The sequence below is a fragment of the Monodelphis domestica genome, chromosome 3 (assembly GCF_027887165.1).
Source record: "Monodelphis domestica isolate mMonDom1 chromosome 3, mMonDom1.pri, whole genome shotgun sequence".
Lineage (NCBI taxonomy): Eukaryota > Metazoa > Chordata > Mammalia > Didelphimorphia > Didelphidae > Monodelphis > Monodelphis domestica.
Window position 1 is genome coordinate 66,521,159 of NC_077229.1, and position 23,890 is coordinate 66,545,048.

General features: G+C 40.5%; 1 protein-coding gene and 1 long non-coding RNA gene across 5 annotated transcripts in view; one reads left to right on the top strand and one right to left on the bottom strand.

Moving 5' to 3' along the window:
- The first annotated feature begins 220 nt into the window (after positions 1–220).
- On the top strand, positions 221–11,113 carry LOC130457932 (uncharacterized). Its single transcript, XR_008917161.1, has 2 exons — positions 221–4,221; positions 10,475–11,113. It is a non-coding gene; the product is annotated as an uncharacterized LOC130457932 (long non-coding RNA).
- A 5,027-nt stretch (positions 11,114–16,140) lies between these two features.
- Positions 16,141–23,890, bottom strand: part of LOC103095134 (mucin-16-like) — a 53,633-nt gene continuing 45,883 nt past the window's right edge. The window contains exons 11-16 of one of the 4 annotated variants that reach the window (XM_056820645.1): positions 22,745–22,917; positions 22,487–22,519; positions 21,131–21,297; positions 18,466–18,528; positions 16,844–16,955; positions 16,141–16,475 (exon numbers count right to left, since the gene is read on the bottom strand). In XM_056820645.1, the coding sequence (XP_056676623.1) occupies positions 22,910–22,917 (8 nt within the window). In that variant the 3' untranslated portion in view covers positions 16,141–16,475; positions 16,844–16,955; positions 18,466–18,528; ... (1 more) ...; positions 22,487–22,519; positions 22,745–22,909. Of the gene's footprint in view, positions 16,476–16,843; positions 16,956–18,465; positions 18,529–21,130; positions 22,918–23,890 lie in introns of all 4 variants that reach the window. The other 3 variants (XM_056820646.1, XM_056820644.1, XM_056820643.1) reach the window with 3 other exon arrangements.

A 23,890-nucleotide genomic window follows, 5' to 3' on the forward strand; every position in this document is an offset into this window, starting at 1 on the left:
AGCACGTACATCTCAAGCACTGGCCTCTGTCAGCTCCCGCAGCAGCTTGGCACCTCCAGCATCAGTGTCCTGCAGGAGCCTGGCTGGAAGGTAGCAGGAGCACCTGCTGCCGCGCTCACTCCAGCCATCTTGGCTGCTGGTGATTCGGGCTCGAGCTCTACAATTCGCTGCCGGTAAGAAGGCTTCCAGTGGGCTGAGCCGTTGAATCTGTTCAAAAGCATGCTGGGTATCCGGTCCCCTGCCGTCCCCTCTGCCTCATCATTGTCGTCCTTATCATCGCCATTGCTGTCCAGCTCTGGCCAGAGCATGAACAGCCCGGAAGGCTGGGACTCTTCAGCGCCTCAGATGTGCAGGTGGTTCCCCAGCATGGCTGCAGCTGACCGCTGTTCTCTCCAATCCCTTCACTTCCCCTTTTTTTTCTTTAAGACTTAGAAATTTGCGCTCACTCAGCTCGCAGGGATACAGCAGATGCCTTCAGGATCTTTCAGAGGTGGGTAGGCAAATGGCTTCTGCTGAGACTGTCCGAACACTGCGGGACATGGTGACACTGTCTTACTTGTTGCTTTCCTGGGATACAGCTTCTCCCCAGAGTGTCTGAGTCAAGCTGTCCAGAGTACCACCACGATGCACCTCCTCTAGCATCACCTGGCCCCTCCTTTAGGCAAATGTTTCATTAAGAATCTTGTCAAGTGGTGAAGAAAAAGCCAGAAGTCCTCATCCACAGGATGGAAGAGGGTTTCCTGGACAGCCTCTTCATTGGCACAGCTGTGGATAATCATGTTCCAGCAAGGCTGGCACCCTCCATTCTGGGACATGGTAGCCAGTAGTGCTCAAGAGGTAGCTCTACCTGCAGGACTTCCCAGTACAGGAGCTCCACCTGAAAGAGCAGGGAGGAGTCTCTCAGGTACTTGTCGAAAACTAATCTCAGGTACTTTCAGCCTCCTGGGAGAACCCCAAATAGGACACAACTTTGGAAAGCTTCCTTTGCCCATTACCTGGCTTAGCACCTGGGAATGGGTACTTTTCTCGACTAAATATGACCATCTTCTTGATGGAACCATGACAGTCACACCTGAGGTCGTAGACAGAGTCATCCAGCCTGGGCTGAAGCAATAACATCATACTATTGGTCAGGGTGACTATTTCTGAACTTCTGGTTTTCCCCAGGTTGTGACCACATGGCTCTAGTTTTGTTGACAGCTGATAACCCACAGTCCTGGTCTGGCAACAGGGAACTGGAGGACTCCAGGGGGGTGGAAAAAGTCACCTGAAGTACTCACTTATGCCTGACTATGTCAAGGTCCCAACCTGCTCTGTTGGCTACACTAAGGGTGGCTTTGGGGAGAAAGAAGGACACAAAACCCAAGAATAATACCACAAATATTCATGAGATGAAGAACTCCTAGAAAAAGTAAACAGGGAATGGGTGCACATGTAGGTTTGTCCAGGAGAGGAAGCAGAGGGGAGATTCTTACAGACCAGAAGCACTAACACTGGTAGAGGGCAGGAGGGGCTCCCTCCTGGAGATATAGTTCCATCATGCCAGGATAGGTGTACAGTGGTGGTGCTGAGACTCAGGTTCCTGCTGATGCCTCTCAAAAAGGAAAGTCAGTCGATCTCTTATTTAGCATACATTTATTGAGCATTTATTGCACATCAGGCAGAGAGTCTTTTCACATAAAAAGCAACATGTAAAGGTGTAAGGTCTCCCAGAAGTTAATCTTTGGTATCCCCTTCCCTTTTTCAACTGCCTCAAAGGTTTCCACTTGCCACAGTCCAATTTTACTACATACCTAAAGCATCTGACCACGATAAGGAAACGAAGGGTCATTTCAGTCCCAAGGATGACAAGGCTACTCTCAAGAAGATTGTGGGAAACTAAAGTGACTATGAAAATCAGACTCTCCAGAAGATAGAAACAGAGACCATGATGGGCAATTGCTAGAGAATGGAATGTCTTCATGTTAAATACATATAATTCCTTCCCATATTAAAGCAGAAATGAATCAACCTCCCTGACTCAAACATGACTCTGATCTTCCAGAGAAGAAAAAGAGTTCATGAAGGACCATGGACTGAACTAAAAACAGTACCTGTTTTTTTTTTCCTTTTTTAGGAAGATGGGTATACTTTGCATCCATGTTGGGGGAACAAAGGAGAAAAAGAGGGCTATGGGAAAATGGGACCTTATTTCAAGATAGCCCAGCTGAGATAGGTCCATTCCTTTTATATGGGCTTTCATTGTATTGGCAGGATCCACTGTGTCTGTTGTCATGGAAATGGAATCTTTGCTAGTAGAGATGGAGTCAGATGAAGACAGCAAATGGTGAGCTGATGACTTCCTCTGAAGGAAATAACCCTAGTATGAAAAGACTTACTTGGACTTGTTTCAGAATGTCTAGTAGTGTTAGATTCCCACCCGGTTGTTGTGCCTTCTCTAATGGCTGCCATGTGGGAAAAGGGAAAAAGGTCCCTTTGGGGCTAGTGTCTAAGGAAGGATTAGAGTCTAGCATGCCCTTGGACTCAACTGTTGTGGATCCATGTGGGAGAGAGCTAGTGCCCATAGATACTCTAGAAGAAACGTTGGTTGGAGTAGGAGGGAGGGTTGTTCCAGAAAAGAAATAGTTGTCTGAGTTGTCTCTGGACATTGTTTCCCTGCAGCAGAATTCACAGGTAGGACTGATCAGAGCCTAGGCCATAAGAGGTCCCTCCTAGTGTCTTTAAACTGGGAGGTACCAAATCTGAGTATCCAACCTCAAAAAGACTGGTTGGCCATGTCCTCTGAGTTATCCAGGGATAGACCCCTGGGAACTGCTATCTTTGTGTACTTGCTGGACAATCCTGTGTCTAAAAGAGATGATTTGAGGTAGAGCTAAGATGGAATACAAGCAGAGAAAGCTCCAATTGCTCTGAAAGTCCTCTCCAACCACTCTAAAATAACATTTCAAAATGAATTTTGGAGTAATTGAACCAACACGGGCACAGAGTACAGTAACTTTCCTGCAGAAAATAACTTGGAAGGTAGACAGGGGATCTCTTTCACGGTGGTGAGAGGAGAATGCAGCTGGCAGCAAAGCTGTACCAAAGAGTAAAGGCACAAGGCAATAGCAACCCTTGCCAACTGCCCACCTACTGCTTTAGGTCTAGTCATAGTCAATTTTGGTACCCTGAGTCCCTGCCTAAGCCAATTAACAGTACACCCCTTGCCTAAACCACGAAATCCCAAGACCTAGCTCAAGCCTGTAATGAGGCCCCATACCCTAATGCAAAGCAATCCATGGAGTTGCTGGCCAGTGCAACTCTAAGAGGAGGCTAGAACTCTTGGCAAAGACTGCAGTGAGGCACCAAACCCCAGTGTAAGGTAGTCCACAAAGAATATGCCTTATATAGATGCAGAGTGCAATGAAGCCCCAAGCCCCAGTGCAAAAGAGTTCACAGTGCAACTAGCTCATGTTAGCCCTTGAAACTTGTTCCTGTTTTAATAAATATTATAAAAATGACAATTGTATCTAAATTAATGTACTTATTCAGTGACACACAATTCAAACTATTAAAGATATATTTTCTAGAAGTAGAAAAAATATCAAAATTCTCCCGGAAGAACAATAGAGTAAGAATTTAATGAAGGGAATAAATGGCAAAATGAAGGAATATGGCCTAGCAGTTCCAAATCTCAAACTGACCTATAAAGCTGAAACATCAAAACAATATAGTCCTGGCTAAAAAGTGACAAGATTCAAGCTTTGGGGATAAGAACTCAATGTTGAATAAAAACTGCTGTGTAAACTGTGTAAACTGTTAAAACAGTGTGGCACAAATCAGGTAGAAACCAATATCTCATACCTTATGCCAAGATAAAGTCAAAATGGGTATATGATTTAGAACTAAAGAGTGATGCTATAATAAACAAGGGAGGGTGGAATGGTTTCTTGATGGGTCTGTGCAAAAGTAAATAATTTATGACCAAACAAGAGATAGAAAACATTACAAAATAGAAAATGAATAATTTTGATTTCATTAATTTTTGTGTACATGAATCCCATATAACCAAGACTAGAAGGGAAACAATAAAAAGGCGGGAGGGTATAAAATTTCTCTAATAAAGATCTTTTTCTCAAACTTGTAGATAACTAAGTCAACTTTATAAGAGTACAAGCCATTCCCCAATTGACAAATGGTCAAAGGATGTAAACTAGCAGTTTTCAGATGAAGGAAGTAAAGGTATAAATAATTTTATTTAAAAATCTAAATTAATCTTCATTAGACTTATACAGATTTGGGGAAAGTGGGGTCAAAGAAAGGAAAAGGGAGGGGGGAACCGTCGATAACACTAAGATTTACTTAAAGAAATGGGGGGGGGACTTAATAGAATAATCTTTCCCATATAAAGATACACATGGGAAGGGGAGGGCAAGAATTCTCATATGAGAAGGAGAGGAAGATAGCGTGAAGTGGAATTACTTAAACCTTACTCTCAATGAAATCAAATCAGAGAGGGAAGAACATCTAGATCCAGTGGGATCCTGAATTCTATCTTATCCAACAGGGCAAGAAAGAAAGGAAAATTAAGGAGGGGAAGGGGGAAGGGAGTATAAAAAGGGAGGGAAGGAGAGGGGGGAGGGGAAGGGAGCATGAAAAGGGAGGGGCTAGAAAGGGAAGCATCTCAAGGGAGGGGACTAGGTGGACTGACCTAAAGTAAATCACTGGTTCAAAAGTATATAGCTAAAGAAGAAAGGTCAGAACTAGGGGAAGATATCAAAATGCCAGTGAATCCACAAATGACAATCATAACTTTGAACGTGAATGGGATGAACTCACTCAGAAAATGTAGACAAATAGCAGATTGGATTAGAACCCAAAACCCTACCATTTGTTGTCTTCAAGAAACACATATGAGGCGGGTTGACACTCACAAGGTAAGAATTAAAGGTTGGAGTAAGACCTTTTGGGCCTCAACTGACAGAAAGAAGGCAGGAGTTGCAATCATGATATCTGAAAAAACCAAAGCAAAAATAGACCTGATCAAAAGGGATAGGTAAGGTAAATATATTCTGTTAAAAGGGAGCATAGACAATGAGGAAATATCACTAATCAACATGTAGGCACCAAATGGTATAGCATCTAAATTTTTAATAGAAAAACTAGGAGAATTGAAGGAGGAAATAGACAGTAAAACCATATTAGTGGGAGGCTTGTACCAACCACAATCAAATTTAGATAAATCAAACCAAAAAATAAACAAGAAAGAGGTAAAAGATGTGAATTAAATCTTAGAAAAAATAGAGTTAATAGACATATGGAGAAAAATAAATAGGGACAAAAAGGAATACACCTTTTCAGCACCACATGGCACATTCACAAAAATAGATCATACACTAGGTCACAGAAACATGGCACTCAAATGCAGAAAAGGAAAAACAATAAATGCAGGCTTTTCAGATCACAAGGCAATAAAAATATTGATTAGTAAGGGTACATGGAGAGCCAAATCAAAAATTATTTGTAAATTAAATAATATGATACTCTAAAATCTGTTAGTTAGAGAAGAAATCATAGAAACAATAATTTCATTGGGGAAAATGACAACGGTGAGACATCCTTTCAAACCTTATGGGATACAGCCAAGACAGTACTTAGAGGAAAATTCATATCACTAACTGCATATATTAACAAATTATCGAGGACAGAGATCAAGGAATTGGAAATGCAAATCAAAAAACTTGAGAATGAACAAATTAAAAACCTCCAGCAGAAAACCAAACTAGAGATCATAAAAATTAAGGGAGAAATTAATAAAATAGAAAGTGGCAAAACTATTGAGCTAATAAGCAAGACTAGAAGCTGGTACTTTGAAAAAACAGACAAAATAGACAAAGTACTGGTCAATCTAATTTTAAAAAGGAAAGAAAGGCAAATTAACAGCATCAAGGATGAAAAGGGGGATCTCACCTCCAATGAAGAGGAAATTAAGGCAATCATTAAAAACTACTTTGCCCAACTATATGGCAATAAATATACCAACCTAGGTGATATGGATGAATAATTACAAAAATATAAATTGCCTAGACTAACAGAAGAAGAAATAGATTTCTTAAATAATCCCATATCAGAAAAAGAAATCCAACAGGTCATCAAAGAATTTCCTAAGAAAAAATCCCCAGGGCCTGGCGGATTCACCAGTGAATTCTATCAAACATTCAAAGAACAGCTAACTCCAATACTATACAAACTATTTGACATAATAAGCAAAGAGGGAGTTCTACCAAACTCCTTTCATGACACTAACATAGTACTAATTCCAAAGCCAGGCAGGCCAAAAACAGAGAAATAAAATTATAGACCAATCTCCCTAATAAATACAGATGCAAAAATCTTAAAAAGGATACTAGCAAAAAGTGTCCAGCAAGTGATCAGAAGGGTCATCCACCATGATCAAGTAGGATTTATACCAGGGATGCAGGGCTGGTTCAATATTAGGAAAACTATCCACATAATTGACCACATCAACAAGCAAACCAACAAGAACCACATGATTATCTCAATAGATGCAGAAAAAGCCTTTGATAAAATACAACATCTATTCCTACTAAAAACATTAGAAAGCATAGGAATAGAGGGGTCATTTCTAAAAATAATAAACAGTATATATCTAAAACCATCAACAAATATCATCTGCAATGGGGATAAACTAGATTCATTCCCATTAAGATCAGGAGTGAAACAAGGATAGCCATTATCACCTCTCTTATTTGACATTGTATTAGAAACACTAGCAGTAGCAATTAGAGAAGAAAAAGAAATTGAAGGCATCAAAATAGGCAAGGAGGAGACCAAATTATCACTCTTTGCAGATGACATGATGGTCTAGTTAAAGAATCCTAGAGATTCAACCAAAAAGCTAATCGAAATAATCAACAACTTTAGCAAAGTTGCAGGATACAAAATAAACCCACATAACTCATCAGCATTTCTATATAATTCCAACATAGCTCAGCAGCAAAAACTAGAATAAGAAATCCCATTCAAAATTACCTTAGATAAAATAAAATACTTAGGAATGTATCTCCGGAGACAAACATAGGAACTATATGAACACAACTACAAAACACTTTCCACACAACTAAAACTAGACTTGAACAATTGGAAGAACATTAACTGCTCATGGGTAGGATGAGCCAATATAATAAAAATGACCATCCTACCCAAACTCATCTATCTATTTAATGCCATACCCATAGAACTTAGAAAAAAAATTTTAATGGTTTAGAAAAAGCCATAACAAAGTTCATTTGGAAGAACAAAAGATCAAGGATATCCAGGGAAATCATGAAAAAAATACAAAGGAAGGGGGCCTTGCAGTCCCAAATCTCACACTATATTATAAAGCAGGGGTCACCAAAACAATCTGTTACTGGCTAAGAGACAGAAAGGAGGATCACTGGAATAGACCGGGGGCAAGCGACCTCAGCAAGACAGTATATGACAAACCCAAAGATCCCAGCTTTTGGGACAAAAATCCACTATGTCATAAAAACTGCTGGGGAAATTGGAGGACAGTGTGGGAAAGATTAGGTTTAGATCAACACCTCACACCCTACACCAAGATAAATTCAAAATGGGTGAATGACTTGAACATAAAGAAGGAAACTATAAGAAAATTAGGCGAAAACAGAAAAGCATACATGTCAGACCTTTGGGAAGGGAAAGACTTCAAAACCAAGCAAGACTTAGAGTTACAAAATGCAAAATAAATAATCTGGAATACATCAAGTTAAAAAGTTTTTGTACAAACAAAACCAATGTAACCAAAATCAGAAGGGTAACAACAAATTGGGAAACAATCTTCATAAAATCCTCTGACAAAGGTTTAATTACTCAAATTTACAAAGACCTAAACCAATTGTACAAAAAATCAAGCCATTCTCCACTTGATAAATGGGCAAGGGACATGAACAGGAAGTTGTCAGCCAAGAAAATCAAAACTATTAATAAGCACATGAAAATGTGCTCTACATCTCTTATAATCGGAGAGATGCAAATCAAAACAACTCTGAGGTATCACCTCACACCTAGCAGATTGCCTAACATGACAGCTATGAAAAGTAATGAATACTGGAGGGGATGTGGCAAAGTGGGGACACTAATTCATTGCTGGTGGAGTTGTGAATTGATCCAGCCATTCTGGAGGGCAATTTGGAACTATACTCAAATTGCAGTAAAAGACTGTCTGCCCTTTGATCCAGCCATAGCACCCCAAAGAGATAATAAGGAAAAAGACTTGTACAAGAATATTCATAGCTGCACTCTTTGTGGTGGCTAAATTGGAAAATGAGGGGAAGCCCATCATCAATTGGGGAATGGCTGAAATTGTGGTATATGTTGGTGATGGAATACTATTGTGCTAAAAGGAATAATAAAGTAGAGGAATTCCATGGAGACAGGAACAATCTCCAGGAAGTGATGCAGAGCAAAAGGAGCAGAATCAGGAAAACATTGTACACAGAGACTGATACACTTTGGTACAATCGAAGGTGATGGACTTCTCCATTAGGGTCAATGCAATGTCCCTGAACAATCTGAAGGGATCTAAAAAATACTACCCACAAGCAGAGGATAAACTGTGGGAGTAAAAACACCGATGAACAGCAACTGCTTGACTACTGGGGTTGAGGGGATATGACTGAGGAGAGACTCTAAATGAACACTCTAATGCAAATACCAACAACAGGGAAATGGGTTCGAGGCAAGAACACATATGATAACCAGTGGAATCGTTTGTCGGCTATGGGAGAGTGAATGGTGGTGGGAGCGGGGGCGGGGAGGAAAAGAAAACGATCTTTGTTTTCAGTGAATAATGTTTGGAAATGACCAAATAAAATAATGTTTAAAATTTTTAAAAATCGTGGAAAAAGAGACACACAGAAACAGTCCCTTGGAGTTGGAGTGAAGGCAGACACTTGAGGAGAGACTGGAAGATAGGCAGTCAGACTTGGAGTGAAGGCACTTGGCTGTGGAACTGGACCCATGGAGGAGCTTGTGCAGGAGGCTTCAGACTACTTTCCTTTTAGACAGTCACTGTGGTGAATGTCTAGGCTGACATCCTTCCTTGTCCTTCCTGGAGGTATGAACCTCCATGAAAGGCCCATTGTCTTAAGACTCCTTGCCCCTGACTGGTGCCTTAGAATTTCTAACTGGTTCAGAGGAAACTGGAGCTTTAGCTGTCTCTCTCTCCTTTGGTCTCTGTCTCTGTCTCTCACTCTCTCCTCTCTCTCTCTCTCTCTCTCTCTCTCTCTCTCTCTCTCTCTCTCTCTCTCTCTCTCTCTCTGTCTCTCTCTCCCTCTCCCTCTGTCTCTCTCCCTCTGTCTCTCTCCCTCTGTCTCTCTTTCTCTCTCCCCTTTTCTCTCCTCCTTAATATGTTACTTCTATTGTAAAAATATACTACCATAAATTACATTTTACTTTACTAATTCATTTTGGGATTTTGAAATTAAATCCCTGGTTACCACCAATTTAATATTCAGTTTAAATATAACACCCCTTTCTGTTCTTTTTCCTTTCCCTCTCACTTCACCGGAGTCTTGCTTTTTATCTCCCCCTTACTTTCCCCTCTCTCCTATTATCATCCCTCTTCCCTTATCAGAGTCCCCCCCCATACTTTTCTATAGAGTAACATATGATTCTGTACCCTGACGAGTATGGTGGTTATTCCCTCTCTGAGCCAGTTATGATGAGAGGAAAGTTTAAGCATTGCAAATCATCACCCTCAAATCCAACGCCAAAAGACTATCATGGGTTAGCTTTTATTTAGGTACATAATTCCAGGCAAAACTGCAGCTACAAACGAAGTCAAGAACTTTCCCACTCACAGAAACTTATTCTCATGAAGCCAACACACAAATCAATCATAAAGGCCCATACAAAACTTGCCAATCAGTATATATATATATATATACACATATATATTTAGTATTGATATTACTTGATTGTTTATAGTACCTTTTAACAAGATGTAATCTCCTTCCTTGTCTCTTTTTATAAGATCTATTTTACTTTAGTTTTTGTCTAAAAACCATGATTGCTACTTTTTTTTTTACTTTAGATATACAATAAATTCTGCTCCAGGCCCTTCCTTTAATCTATATGGGTTATCCTGTCTCTAATGCATTTCTTGTAAACAACATATAGTAGGATTCTGGTTTTTAATCCACTCTAAAATCCATTTCTGTTTTATGGGTAAAATCAAGGCAATTCACATTCACAGTTATGATTACTAACTGTATATTCCCTTCCATCTTGATTTCCCTTGTGAAGATTGGATTTGGCTCTCCCCAAATTGCAACAATGGAGGTACTTAGCTGTTCCTTGATAGTGAAGATTACATTGTAATCCCCTGTTTATTTTTAGATTTTAATCCCCAAAGTGTAAACTAAGTTCTTAAATTAGATCTACCCATTTTTCATTTTAACCAAAACAGGTGTGAACTAACCACGAAAGCTGTGAACACCCATTTCATACATTGAGTGGGAGGTCTGTGACCCACATGTGAAAGAGTGGGCAGTTCTGGTGTGGAGCATTGGCTGTGATTGGTAGACATAAAAATTAGGGGAAGCTACACAACAGAAAAATGTCTTTAAAATAGTGGAAAAAGAGACACACAGAGACAGTCCCTTGAAGTTGGAGTGAAGACAGTCACGTGGAGCTGGAGGGAAGACAGACACTTGAGGAGAGACTGGAAGATAAACAGTCAGACTTGGAGTGAAGACTTGGCTGTGGAACTGGACCCGTGGAGGAGCTTGTGCAGGAGATTTCAGACTACTTTCCTTTTAGACAGTCACAGTGGTGAGTGTCTAGGCTGACATCTTCCTTGTCCTTTCTGGAGGTATGAACCTCCATGAAAGGCCAATTGTCTTGAGACACCTTTCCCCTGACTGTTGCCTTAGAATTTCTAACTGGTTCAGAGGAAACTGGAGCTCTAGCTCTCTCTCTCTCCCTCTGTCTCTGTCTATCACTCTCTCTCTCTCTCACTCTCTTTCTTTCTTTGTCTCTCCCCTTTTCTCTCTTCCTTAATATCTTCCCTCTATTGTAAAAATAAACTACCATAAATTACACTTTACTTTACTAATTCATTTTGAGATTTTGGAATTAAATCCCTGGTGACCACCTATTTAATATTATAACACCCCTTTCTGTTCTTTTTCCTTTCCCTCTCACTTCACCAGAGTCTTGCTTTTTATCTCCCCCTTACTTTCCCCTCTCTCCTATTACCATCCCTCTTCCCTTATCAGAGTCCCCCCTTCCTACTTTTCTGTACAGTAACATATGATTCTGTACCCTGACGAGTATGGTAATTATTCCCTCTCTGAGCCAGTTATGATGAGAGGAAAGTTTAAGCATTGCAAATCATCACCCTCAAATCCAACGCCAAAAGACTATCATGGGTTAGCTTTTATTTAGGTACATAATTCCAGGCAAAACTGCAGCTACAAACGAAGTCAAGAACTTTCCCACTCACAGAAACTTATTCTCATGAAGCCAACACACAAATCAATCATAAAGGCCCATACAAAACTTGCCAATCAGTATATATATATATATACACATATATATTTAGTATTGATATTACTTGATTGTTTATAGTACCTTTTAACAAGATGTAATCTCCTTCCTTGTCTCTTTTTATAAGATCTATTTTACTTTAGTTTTTGTCTAAAAACCATGATTGCTACTTTTTTTTTTACTTTAGATATACAATAAATTCTGCTCCAGGCCCTTCCTTTAATCTATATGGGTTATCCTGTCTCTAATGCATTTCTTGTAAACAACATATAGTAGGATTCTGGTTTTTAATCCACTCTAAAATCCATTTCTGTTTTATGGGTAAAATCAAGGCAATTCACATTCACAGTTATGATTACTAACTGTATATTCCCTTCCATCTTGATTTCCCTTGTGAAGATTGGATTTGGCTCTCCCCAAATTGCAACAATGGAGGTACTTAGCTGTTCCTTGATAGTGAAGATTACATTGTAATCCCCTGTTTATTTTTAGATTTTAATCCCCAAAGTGTAAACTAAGTTCTTAAATTAGATCTACCCATTTTTCATTTTAACCAAAACAGGTGTGAACTAACCACGAAAGCTGTGAACACCCATTTCATACATTGAGTGGGAGGTCTGTGACCCACATGTGAAAGAGTGGGCAGTTCTGGTGTGGAGCATTGGCTGTGATTGGTAGACATAAAAATTAGGGGAAGCTACACAACAGAAAAATGTCTTTAAAATAGTGGAAAAAGAGACACACAGAGACAGTCCCTTGAAGTTGGAGTGAAGACAGTCACGTGGAGCTGGAGGGAAGACAGACACTTGAGGAGAGACTGGAAGATAAACAGTCAGACTTGGAGTGAAGACTTGGCTGTGGAACTGGACCCGTGGAGGAGCTTGTGCAGGAGATTTCAGACTACTTTCCTTTTAGACAGTCACAGTGGTGAGTGTCTAGGCTGACATCTTCCTTGTCCTTTCTGGAGGTATGAACCTCCATGAAAGGCCAATTGTCTTGAGACACCTTTCCCCTGACTGTTGCCTTAGAATTTCTAACTGGTTCAGAGGAAACTGGAGCTCTAGCTCTCTCTCTCTCCCTCTGTCTCTGTCTATCACTCTCTCTCTCTCTCACTCTCTTTCTTTCTTTGTCTCTCCCCTTTTCTCTCTTCCTTAATATCTTCCCTCTATTGTAAAAATAAACTACCATAAATTACACTTTACTTTACTAATTCATTTTGAGATTTTGGAATTAAATCCCTGGTGACCACCTATTTAATATTATAACACCCCTTTCTGTTCTTTTTCCTTTCCCTCTCACTTCACCAGAGTCTTGCTTTTTATCTCCCCCTTACTTTCCCCTCTCTCCTATTACCATCCCTCTTCCCTTATCAGAGTCCCCCCTTCCTACTTTTCTGTACAGTAACATATGATTCTGTACCCTGACGAGTATGGTAATTATTCCCTCTCTGAACCAGTTATGATGAGAGGAAAGTTTAAGCATTGCAAATCATCACCCTCAAATCCAACGCCAAAAGACTATCATGGGTTAGCTTTTATTTAGGTACATAATTCCAGGCAAAACTGCAGCTACAAACGAAGTCAAGAACTTTCCCACTCACAGAAACTTATTCTCATGAAGCCAACACACAAATCAATCATAAAGGCCCATACAAAACTTGCCAATCAGTATATATATATATATATACACATATATATTTAGTATTGATATTACTTGATTGTTTATAGTACCTTTTAACAAGATGTAATCTCCTTCCTTGTCTCTTTTTATAAGATCTATTTTACTTTAGTTTTTGTCTAAAAACCATGATTGCTACTTTTTTTTTTACTTTAGATATACAATAAATTCTGCTCCAGGCCCTTCCTTTAATCTATATGGGTTATCCTGTCTCTAATGCATTTCTTGTAAACAACATATAGTAGGATTCTGGTTTTTAATCCACTCTAAAATCCATTTCTGTTTTATGGGTAAAATCAAGGCAATTCACATTCACAGTTATGATTACTAACTGTATATTCCCTTCCATCTTGATTTCCCTTGTGAAGATTGGATTTGGCTCTCCCCAAATTGCAACAATGGAGGTACTTAGCTGTTCCTTGATAGTGAAGATTACATTGTAATCCCCTGTTTATTTTTAGATTTTAATCCCCAAAGTATAAACTAAGTTCTTAAATTAGATCTACCCATTTTTCATTTTAACCAAAACAGGTGTGAACTAACCACGAAAGCTGTGAACACCCATTTCATACATTGAGTGGGAGGTCTGTGACCCACATGTGAAAGAGTGGGCAGTTCTGGTGTGGAGCATTGGCTGTGATTGGTAGACATAAAAATTAGGGGAAGCTACACAACAGAAAAATGTCTTTAAAATAGTGGAAAAAGAGACACACAGAGACAGTCCCTTGAAGTTGGAGTGAAGACAGTCACGTGGAGCTGGAGGGAAGACAGACACTTGAGGAGAGACTGGAAGATAGACAGTCAGACTTGGAGTGAAGACTTGGCTGTGGAACTGGACCCGTGGAGGAGCTTGTGCAGGAGATTTCAGACTACTTTCCTTTTAGACAGTCACAGTGGTGAGTGTCTAGGCTGACATCTTCCTTGTCCTTTCTGGAGGTATGAACCTCCATGAAAGGCCTATTGTCTTGAGACACCTTTCCCCTGACTGTTGCCTTAGAATTTCTAACTGGTTCAGAGGAAACTGGAGCTCTAGCTCTCTCTCTCTCCCTCTGTCTCTGTCTATCACTCTCTCTCTCTCTCACTCTCTTTCTTTCTTTGTCTCTCCCCTTTTCTCTCTTCCTTAATATCTTCCCTCTATTGTAAAAATAAACTACCATAAATTACACTTTACTAATTCATTTTGAGATTTTGGAATTAAATCCCTGGTGACCACCTATTTAATATTATAACACCCCTTTCTGTTCTTTTTCCTTTCCCTCTCACTTCACCAGAGTCTTGCTTTTTATCTCCCCCTTACTTTCCCCTCTCTCCTATTACCATCCCTCTTCCCTTATCAGAGTCCCCCCTTCCTACTTTTCTGTACAGTAACATATGATTCTGTACCCTGACGAGTATGGTAATTATTCCCTCTCTGAGCCAGTTATTATGAGAGGAAAGTTTAAGCATTGCAAATCATCACCCTTATCCCCCCTTCTAATGTACATTGGTTGGAGAGGATTCTCATGGTAGCTTTGAGCTTTCCTGCTTCTACTCTGCCATCTTGGCTCTGGACCCAGAAATTGCAAATTATTTTTAACAACATTGAATAGAGGCAGCTAAATGAATCAGTGGATAGAGAGCCAGGTCTTGAGATGTAAAAGTCTTGGGCTCAGGTCTAGCTTCAGACACATCCTTGCTGTGACTCCCCATAAATCATATAATCCCAAATGATTAGCCTCTTCCTCCCCCCCCCTTACAGCTCTTTTTCCTTGGAGGTGATACTTAGATTCAAGTTTAAGACAAAATATAAGGGACTTTAAAAAATAAAAGCAAAAGCATTGAATAGAATAGGAAACTGATGTACAAAAAATCAAGCCATTCTCCAATTGATAAATGGGCAAGGGACATGGATAGGCAGTTCTCAGATAAAGAAATCAAAACTATTAATAAGCACATGAAGAAGTGTTCTAAATCTCTTATAATCAGAGAGATGCAAATCAAAACAACCCTGAGGTATCACCTCACACCTAGCAGATTGGCTAACATAACAGCAAAGGAAAGTAATGAATGCTAGAGGGGATGTGACAAAGTAGGGACATTAATCCATTGCTGGTGGAGTTGTGAACAAATCCAACCATTCTGGAGGGCAATTTGGAACTATGCCCAAAGGGCGACAAAAGAATATCTACCCTTTGATCCAGCCATAGCACTGCTGGGTCTGTACCCCAAAGAGATAATGGACAAAAACACTTGTACAAAAATATTCATAGCTGCGCTCTTTGTGGTGGCCAAAAACGGGAAAACGAGGAGATGCCCATCAATTGGGGAATGGCTGAGCAAATTGTGGTATATGTTGGTGATGAAATACTATTGTGCTTAAAGGAATAATAAAGTGGAGGAGTTCCATGGAGACTGGAACAACCTCCAGGAAGTGATGCAGAGCGAGAGGAGCAAAACCAGGAGAACATTGTACACAGAGACTAATACACTGTGGTATAATCGAACGTAATGGACTTCTCCATTAGTGGCGGTGTAATGTCCCTGAACAATTTGCATGGATCTAGGAGAAAAAAAAACACCATAAGCGGAGGATAAATTGTGGGAGTAGAAACACCGAGGAAAGGAACTGCCTGAATACAGCGGTTGAGGGTACATGACAGAGGAGAGACTCTAAATGAACACTCTAATGCAAATATTATCAACATAGCAATGGGTTCAAATCAAGAAAACATGTAATGCCCAGTGGATTTACCTGTCAGCTATGGGGGGGGGGGAGGAAAAGAAAATGATCTATGTCTTTAATCAATAATGCTTGGAAATGATCAAATAAAATATTAAAAAAAAAGAATAGGAAACTGAGATGTCTCTGTTTTTGCACCTAAAATACAATAACCCAGAAAATCCCAAATGAAAGAAAATACAGGAAAGTAGATAGGGGCAGGGTTTATTTTCTGTGTTTGGTGTAATAAAAGGGTATTGAGAAATAATGATTCTTTGAGAGAACATTAAGGTCAGAATCAGAATGGAAATTTAGCAGGAGGAGGGGAAAGTAGCATGGGGATAGAGGAAAAGGCTAGGGACTCTGTTGTGCTCCTCATCATTGAGTAGACTGGCTCTTTCAAGGGAGGAGGAAAAGCCCAGCTTAGTGAAATGATCTTTTCGCTTCCCAGTAAACCTTCTCTTGGTCTCTGAATGAGCTTCTGTGGTTTCTTTTGTGTGTGCACAGGCAACTCACTCCACTTGCTGAGCCATTCTTCAAAGGTCTGGGAAAAAAAAAAACATGTTGATGGTGACACAGAAAAATAGCAAGAATAATGACAGGAACCCCAGACAAGACATACAAACCCCAGACAAGACAAACCTCATACAAAGACAAAGAAACTGAATAGCCTTCAGGCTGTGGGAAAGGCCTTTGGTTTGCCTGAAGTATGCCTGAATTGCTTCCATTATGTCTATAAATGAGAGCTTAGTTTAAACCAAGATCCCCACTGGATTGAATATTTATCTTAGAAAATTTGTTCTAAACCATACCCCCAAAACAGGAATGAATTTCCTGAGAATACAAGGGTAAGGGGAGATTCACAATAAAGCAGACTTTTTGGGGTATGAGGAAGGGATTGGGCAGACTCACTGCTGCAGGGTTCTTTTGGTGAAGTTGAACTTGTCAGATCCAGAAAGATGTATATCTTCTGTGTACAGCACCTCGGGAATGGTGGTGAAAGACTGGAAGCTTAAGCTGGCAGCTGTGGCCAAAAAGGGAGAGGAATACCAATACTTCAATCCTGGATATCCAGTCAGCACACCCACTAACACCCTGTGTTTGATTGTTCTTTCAGCATTCCATTCCCTCTCCACCTACCCCAGCCCTAGAATGAAAACCTCACATCCTAGACCTGCTGATGCATCCCATAAAGCAGCCTTGCCCAGTCTTCCAATTTCCCCCTTGCTCTATGTCTCTTGAGCTCTAATCCCAGAGTAAAGCATGGCACAATTTCCAGGATATAACCCAGAGATCCAGTGTCTTTGAACCTGTTGTGCTTGAGAAAGCTGTTGGTGCTGGGGATGGAGCTGGAGGGGATGTGACTAAAGGGGACGTGGTTAGCACAGAAGCTATTGGAAAAACAGTTGTAATGAAAGATAGTTAATAGCATCAGCTCTGAATGTTATAAGATGGAAAACTAGCTATGAGACAGGGAGACAAGATATCTCTTGGCTTTGATGTTATTAAAGTGGAAGGAATGTCAGAGGCCATCTTGTCTGTTCTCTATCTGAGGAAAACAAACCCCTCCACAATGATCTCAACAAATGAACATTCACCAATGCTTTATGGTCCTCAGTGAAGGAGCAGCCACTACTCCTCGAGGCAGCCTATTCCACTTTGGGACAGCACTTACTGTTAGGATGTTTTTCCTAATCTCAAGCCATAATGTACATATTTACAATTTAGATTTCTTGTCTGGGACATAATGAGAAGCCTAATCTCTGTTCCATGTGACACTCCTACAAAAGCTTGGAAGCAGTTATCATATCTTCCTTTTGTCTTTTCTATAAGTTAGACAACACTAGCTCCTTCACATCATATGACCATGAGGTTCCTCACCAGACTCCTTTGCCTTGGTGGTGAACATGATTTGGAAATCCTAAGTCAAAGGGGGCAGGATCAGTCCTGTGCTCCCCCGCCCCTGACACTACAGGGACCTGGGGGTGAAGGATCCTTGTGGCAAAAACCCATCAGGGCAGGGAATTCCTACCTAAATCAGCTATAGTTTCCTTATTGTTCAAATAGGAACAGAGGGATTTATTCCAAATTCCCACAGAGAACATCCTTCAATGGTAGAAACTAATTTTTCAAAACTTAAATCTCTGGTCTTTATGACTTAGGGCTTCTAGATGATATGCAACCTCAGCTCTGCCCTTTCCTTGTTTGGAAAGTGCCTATTTCTTAGAAAGACATCACCTCTGAAAGGCCTGGGGCCCATTCTTCTTTTAAACAGCATATATTTTGCCCACTTTCCATTTGGGACTAGGCCCCCAGAGGTGCCACATTCATAGCCCACATTGAGGCCCACAAAGTCCTCTGTGTGGCAGAATAAGAATAAAATACAATTGTGAAATATTTAACAAGATAAAGGGATTACAGTACCTAACATAGGTAATGCTAATCTGTAGTTTTTTAGCCAATATGAAATTCACAGGAATCTGTATCTAGTTTGACCCCACTGCCAGAACACAGAATCAACCTCTCTTCCTTACCTTGGGAGCCTCCAGGCTCTGTGGCCCACAGGGGACAACCAGGTGCTACTGCTGGGTCTGGTGCTAAAACCGGAAAAAAAGGAAAATGTTTCAAGATGGGCAGAAATTTCTTGTACCTAAAAGCAGAGAACTCAGAGCAGTTGTGGATGCTCTGTAAAACCTCAGGGCCCTATAGGAGAGGAATTCAATATGCACTAGTTCACCAAATGATTTAATCCATGGGATCCAGTGCCTTTGCTGGATGCCCAAGCTCCTGTGAGGAAGGTTGGCATAAGAAAAGGAGCTGAGGTGCCTGGTCTGACTGACAGAAATACTTCCAACCTGTGCATCCTCATCCTTATCCTCCTCCTCCTCCTCTGTTCCATAGCGCTGAGGTGAGCTTGTGACTTGCCAGTATCCTTGCTCTCTATCATGCTCCCTTAAGTAAAGATCTAGCCATGTCATGTACTTATTCAGTTAGCTCCAGTGGTTCTCTATCACCTCTAGAATCAAATAGAAGACATTCTGGAGCAAGATGGGCTTTCAAAGTCTATCAACTCCAACATCCTCATGTGATAGAAGAGGAAATGGAGACCTAGAGAGTTCCCATGACTTGCCTAAGGCCACAGTGGTCATAAATGTCAGAGGCAGGATTTGATCCCAGATTTGCTGACTCCAGAATCATTTTTGCACCCTTAGCAACTTGGCCCTAAACGACCACCTTTTGCCTTGTGATGCCCTATTCTCCTTCCCACACCCTATGGTCTGGCCAAACAAGACTCTCTCTGTTCCTCACATAGGGTACTATATTTCTCATCTCCATTCTTTTTCATTGACCCAACTCATGCCTAGAATGCACTGCTCCTCACCTCTTCAATAGAATCACTCTTTATTCCTTCAAGACCACCTTGCAAGGGATTCCTTTCTGATTATTACCAACTGCTAACACTCTTCCATCAAACTTGAATTGACTTTTGAATTTGGGCTACATAAGTGTGTGTATCATACACACCCATCAATGCTCATATGGATGTCATCCCTCACAATAAAATGTGAATGCTTTTAGAGAAAGGATTGCTTCCTTTCATTTTGACTCTACACCCCCATCACCTGACAGAGTAGCTGATACATAGTTGGAGCTTAACACATGTTTGTTGAGTAATTTACTGACTTTGAAGACAGTTTATCTTGTCATCTCCATCCAATTTATAGTAAAAGAAGAGGAAATATTAGAGCAAAAGGCCATGGCTCTGAGGCAAGAGAGTCTAGAAAGATCTGGAGTCCCCTTTCCTTAACTGGAGTCTTTTCTTCACAGAATCACCAAATTGTACAATTTCAAAGCTGTAAGGCTGCTCAAAACAAATGTGGCTGAAGAACATCCTAGAAAAGTGGTCATTTAACATCCATTCAAAGGCTTCCTGCTGTGTCCGAAGTCTTTCTCACTACTTCCCCAAAGCTGCGAAGGCCACTTCTTGGATTCCTTCCTCATCACTTCTGAAGGATGTCATTCAGGATCAGGGGCTTGGATAATAAGGTCTTTGACTAGCTCACACAGTCACATTGGGGCCTAACTCCAGTTGTCAAATAGGGGAATGAACCCAGGATTCAAATGAGTATGAACATACTTATTAACACTGCGTAGGACTTCATTCATTATAACCCGGAATCCAAAAAGTGGACAACATGGGAGAGTGAACCCAACATGGCAAAAGAGAAAAATAAAGTTTGGGGTGAATGACCCAATGAAACAGAATCCCATTTGTTGGACCTGGTCACTTGGGAGACAGATCTGTTCCTTGGAGGAGAGACCTCTCTGAAATGCTATGAGAGAATAGGAAGCTTTCAGCATGGGAAAAAGAGAATGAGACAAAGAGACACTAAGTGTATGAAACAATCCACTCTTTTTCTGCTCTGATCTTTAGGAAACTGCATGCTCTCCTTATTTTTCCAATTGTGGTTCTAATATATTATAGGATTGGCATAAGAAATTAAGAGGGGATTTGGGGGAGTATTGTGGAAGCTGCAGATAGCACAAGAAGGTAAGCAGATGACACAGAAAAAGTCAAGAAACTCATAAACACATAAAATATATTATATATGGTATAATATCAATATTTTATCTTTTAATGCTTTCAATATACACAATTTATATTTTAATGTTAAAATACATCAAAAGTTAAAATTTGTGAAAAGTATGAGGAAGGCAGTAGATGAAAACAAAGACTGAAAATGTAGGGATATATTTTCACTACTTTTCATTTTCATTAATTAATTTTCCATGAATACAGATAAGGCCACGTAAACACCATATAAAAGAAAAAGGGGAAATCGGTCATCTTCTCTGGTACAAACGGAGGACCAAAAAATTTTGCACAGATTTTTCAGATCGCAGCGTGTTGTGCCTCTAACCACTGCAATGTGAAAGGGATTCCAGGAGTTTCTAGGTCAGGAGGCTATCCACCCACCGAGGGTCCTATTTCTGGGGTCTGATACCGGCTCCCCCTCACACTCTAAACACCTCATAGGAAAACACCTTCTATCAGACCAGGTAAAACCATAGAGGCAAAGCTGCACCCTCAAAGGCATAAAAAGTTTTTTCAATAGGTGAAGGCTTAACAGGAATGGAAGGAAGCAAGCGAGGGAGGTCAAGGAGCTGCGTATGTCCTGGTCAGAGCTGGCTACTCACCATGGAGATAGAGGCTCTTATTGTCCAGGGTATAGGCACCCAGCCTGGTGATACCTTGGGTCTGATTGCTCAGCTCCCGATAAATCTTCTTCCTGTCCAGGCTAGGGGTGGTGGGAGTTTTCCAGTGGCCACACAGGAATTTGGTTGCTGTCCCATTCTGTATGGGCCTGGGAAAGGACACATTGGAGGTAACTGTGAAGGATCTAGCAAACGTAGGCATGCCAAAGACAGCTGCAGTGAGAAGGCACCATGAATGCTCTGCAAAGTCATCCATTTCTTAGTAGAGTTCTAGCTTATTGTCAAAAAAGTGGGAGGCCAGACCTGCCATTTTATTGATTTCAGGAGCTGGAGCAGAGGAGGGGGCAGATTTGTCTTGAATAATACAGAGCAGCATCTTCTTTGAAACGTATAGCCTCACACTACCATTACTGGGGATTATGAAATGATTTGCCCAGGATCATATAACCAGTAGGTCACCCAGGTGGGAATCAAACCCTGCTCTTCATGTCTCTTTTTTCAAAAGCCCTTTTCTTCTCTCTTAGAATTGCTACTAAGGACTACTTCCAAGGTAGAATAGAGACAAGGGCTAAGAAACTGGGGTGAAGTGACTTGCCCAGGGTCATACAGCTGGGAAGTTGAGGGCCAGATTTGAACCTCCCATCTCTGGACCTGGCTTTCCAAAGCTACCTATGGTCTCTTGACCCTTGAGTCCTGTTCTCTAACCCACTATACCATGCTGCCTCTGAAAGCTTAACAGTGAATGAGATCTACACTGCAACTATTTACCTTTAAATTATCTTTTCAACACATAATACAACTTTTCAATCACTTCTTCTAAAGAGTCCTACACCAGGATTCTGTGTCAGCTATGTGACCCTGGGCAAGTCACTTAACTCCAGTTGCAGAGTCCTTACCAAAATCTTCTGATTTGCAACCAATATTTAGTAGTCATTCCAAGACAGAAAGGAAAGGGGATTTTTGGTTGTTAGTAGCTTTCTCTCCCCTCTGGTAATAAATGAAAATTCCTTAGCCTGACCTTTAAAATCCATGACGAGCTGGCTTCCCTTGCCAAACTGGTTTTTGAATGAAAACCTTGGAAAAGCTATTTGAATGTCACAGAAAAATTATGTTTGAATATGGAATATGGGGAAAAGGATTCTTGCTGGGCTTGGTAAATAAGTAGTCCATGGAATGTGAGGATTAAAATTCTGAGGGACCACAGGCCATCCCTTGGGTCCTTCTATCCCTTCCCTTTCAAAAAAAAAACAGAGTAAATAGGATTGGTAGGATTATCAATTGTTTCTTCTTCCAGGTCACAGGAAGATAGATAGAGACATGAAGTTGATGAATACTTACTAGAGGTGGAAGATTGTAAGTGATGGTTATAACCTAGAGAAAGCAAGAAATGAGAAGACAAACAGACAGTCAGAGACAGAGAGGGTTCTGATTTAATTGATTCACCTGGTTTCTTTGGGTCCCCTGCTTCTCTGCTGTGCTTACCTTACAGTGGGCAGAGGAAAATGGAGTAAGAATTTGGGCAGAATGTCTATTTTCCAAACAGGGACAAAATCAAGGAGAAGATTCAAGAGTCATGTCCTGAGTGGGCTTACTCACCATTGAGTTAGAGACTGTTGCTGTCGAGGGTATAGGGCCCCAGTCTAGTGATGCCCCCAGTCTGATTGCTGAATTCCCAGTAAACCCTCTCTCTATCCAGGAAGGGACCAGTGGAATCACTCTGATAGAGGCAGATGACACCTACTTCAGTCACTGTCAGATTCTTCAGAGGTCTGGAAAAAGATGCATTGATAGGATCATTAAAATGATGGAGAATGATTCCATAGGAGACCACTGATGGCCCAGTGCATAAAGCTTTGGGATTAGAATCACAAAAACCTGAGTTCAAATTCAGCACACAGCACTTACTAACCAGGCAGATCTAGTGAGTCACTTAACATTTGATTAACTCAGTTTTCCCATCTGCAAAATGGGGATACTATTAGTACCTTTCTTACAGGGTGGTTGAAATTTGTTCAAATTTGATCAAATGAAAAACTCTTGATGAAAGTGTATACCATTGTATGTGAATGTAGAAGCTTATTCCCTCCCTCCTTTAGGCAATTCATATTTTTAGTTACTCATTGAGTGGGTGACTGGTGCTCTGTAAACTCAAGCTTGCAAATATGTGTTTCTGCTCATTTTGTACTAGCTGACATGTTCTAATTTTGGTTTTGGCTCACTAACCCTTTTTGTTAACCCTTCCCTATTTCATTGGAATGAGGTCATCTAAGTGGATCTGCCTATCTACACTCAGAACTTCTGGTTCCCCTTAACCCATTCATTCATCAGTCCCTTGTAGTCATACTTCTGAAATGATCTGACATGGAAACACTGAAAACTGCTGTTTCCAAGACTAAAATCAATGGCATTTTCTTAGTCCTCTTCTCTCTGTCTCTGTCTCTGTCTCTGTCTGTCTGTCTTTCTCTCTGAATCTTAAAACTGCTCAGAGTCTACCTTAGAACATTTGGTTAAGGCTATTCCCTTATTGAAACAAATGGAGGTACTTGATCAGGAATGTATTGGGAATTTTAACATTACTCCACCCATACTTAGGCATACTTTAGGGGAAAATAAAGTTGTAAAATTCCTTACTGAACAATGAAAAGTCCTCAACTCATACTTAGAGTGAAGCTAAAACCTTAAGCTAGGTCTATTTTTAGATCTAATACAAAAGGGTGCTAAGTACCTATAAAGGTTAAATTA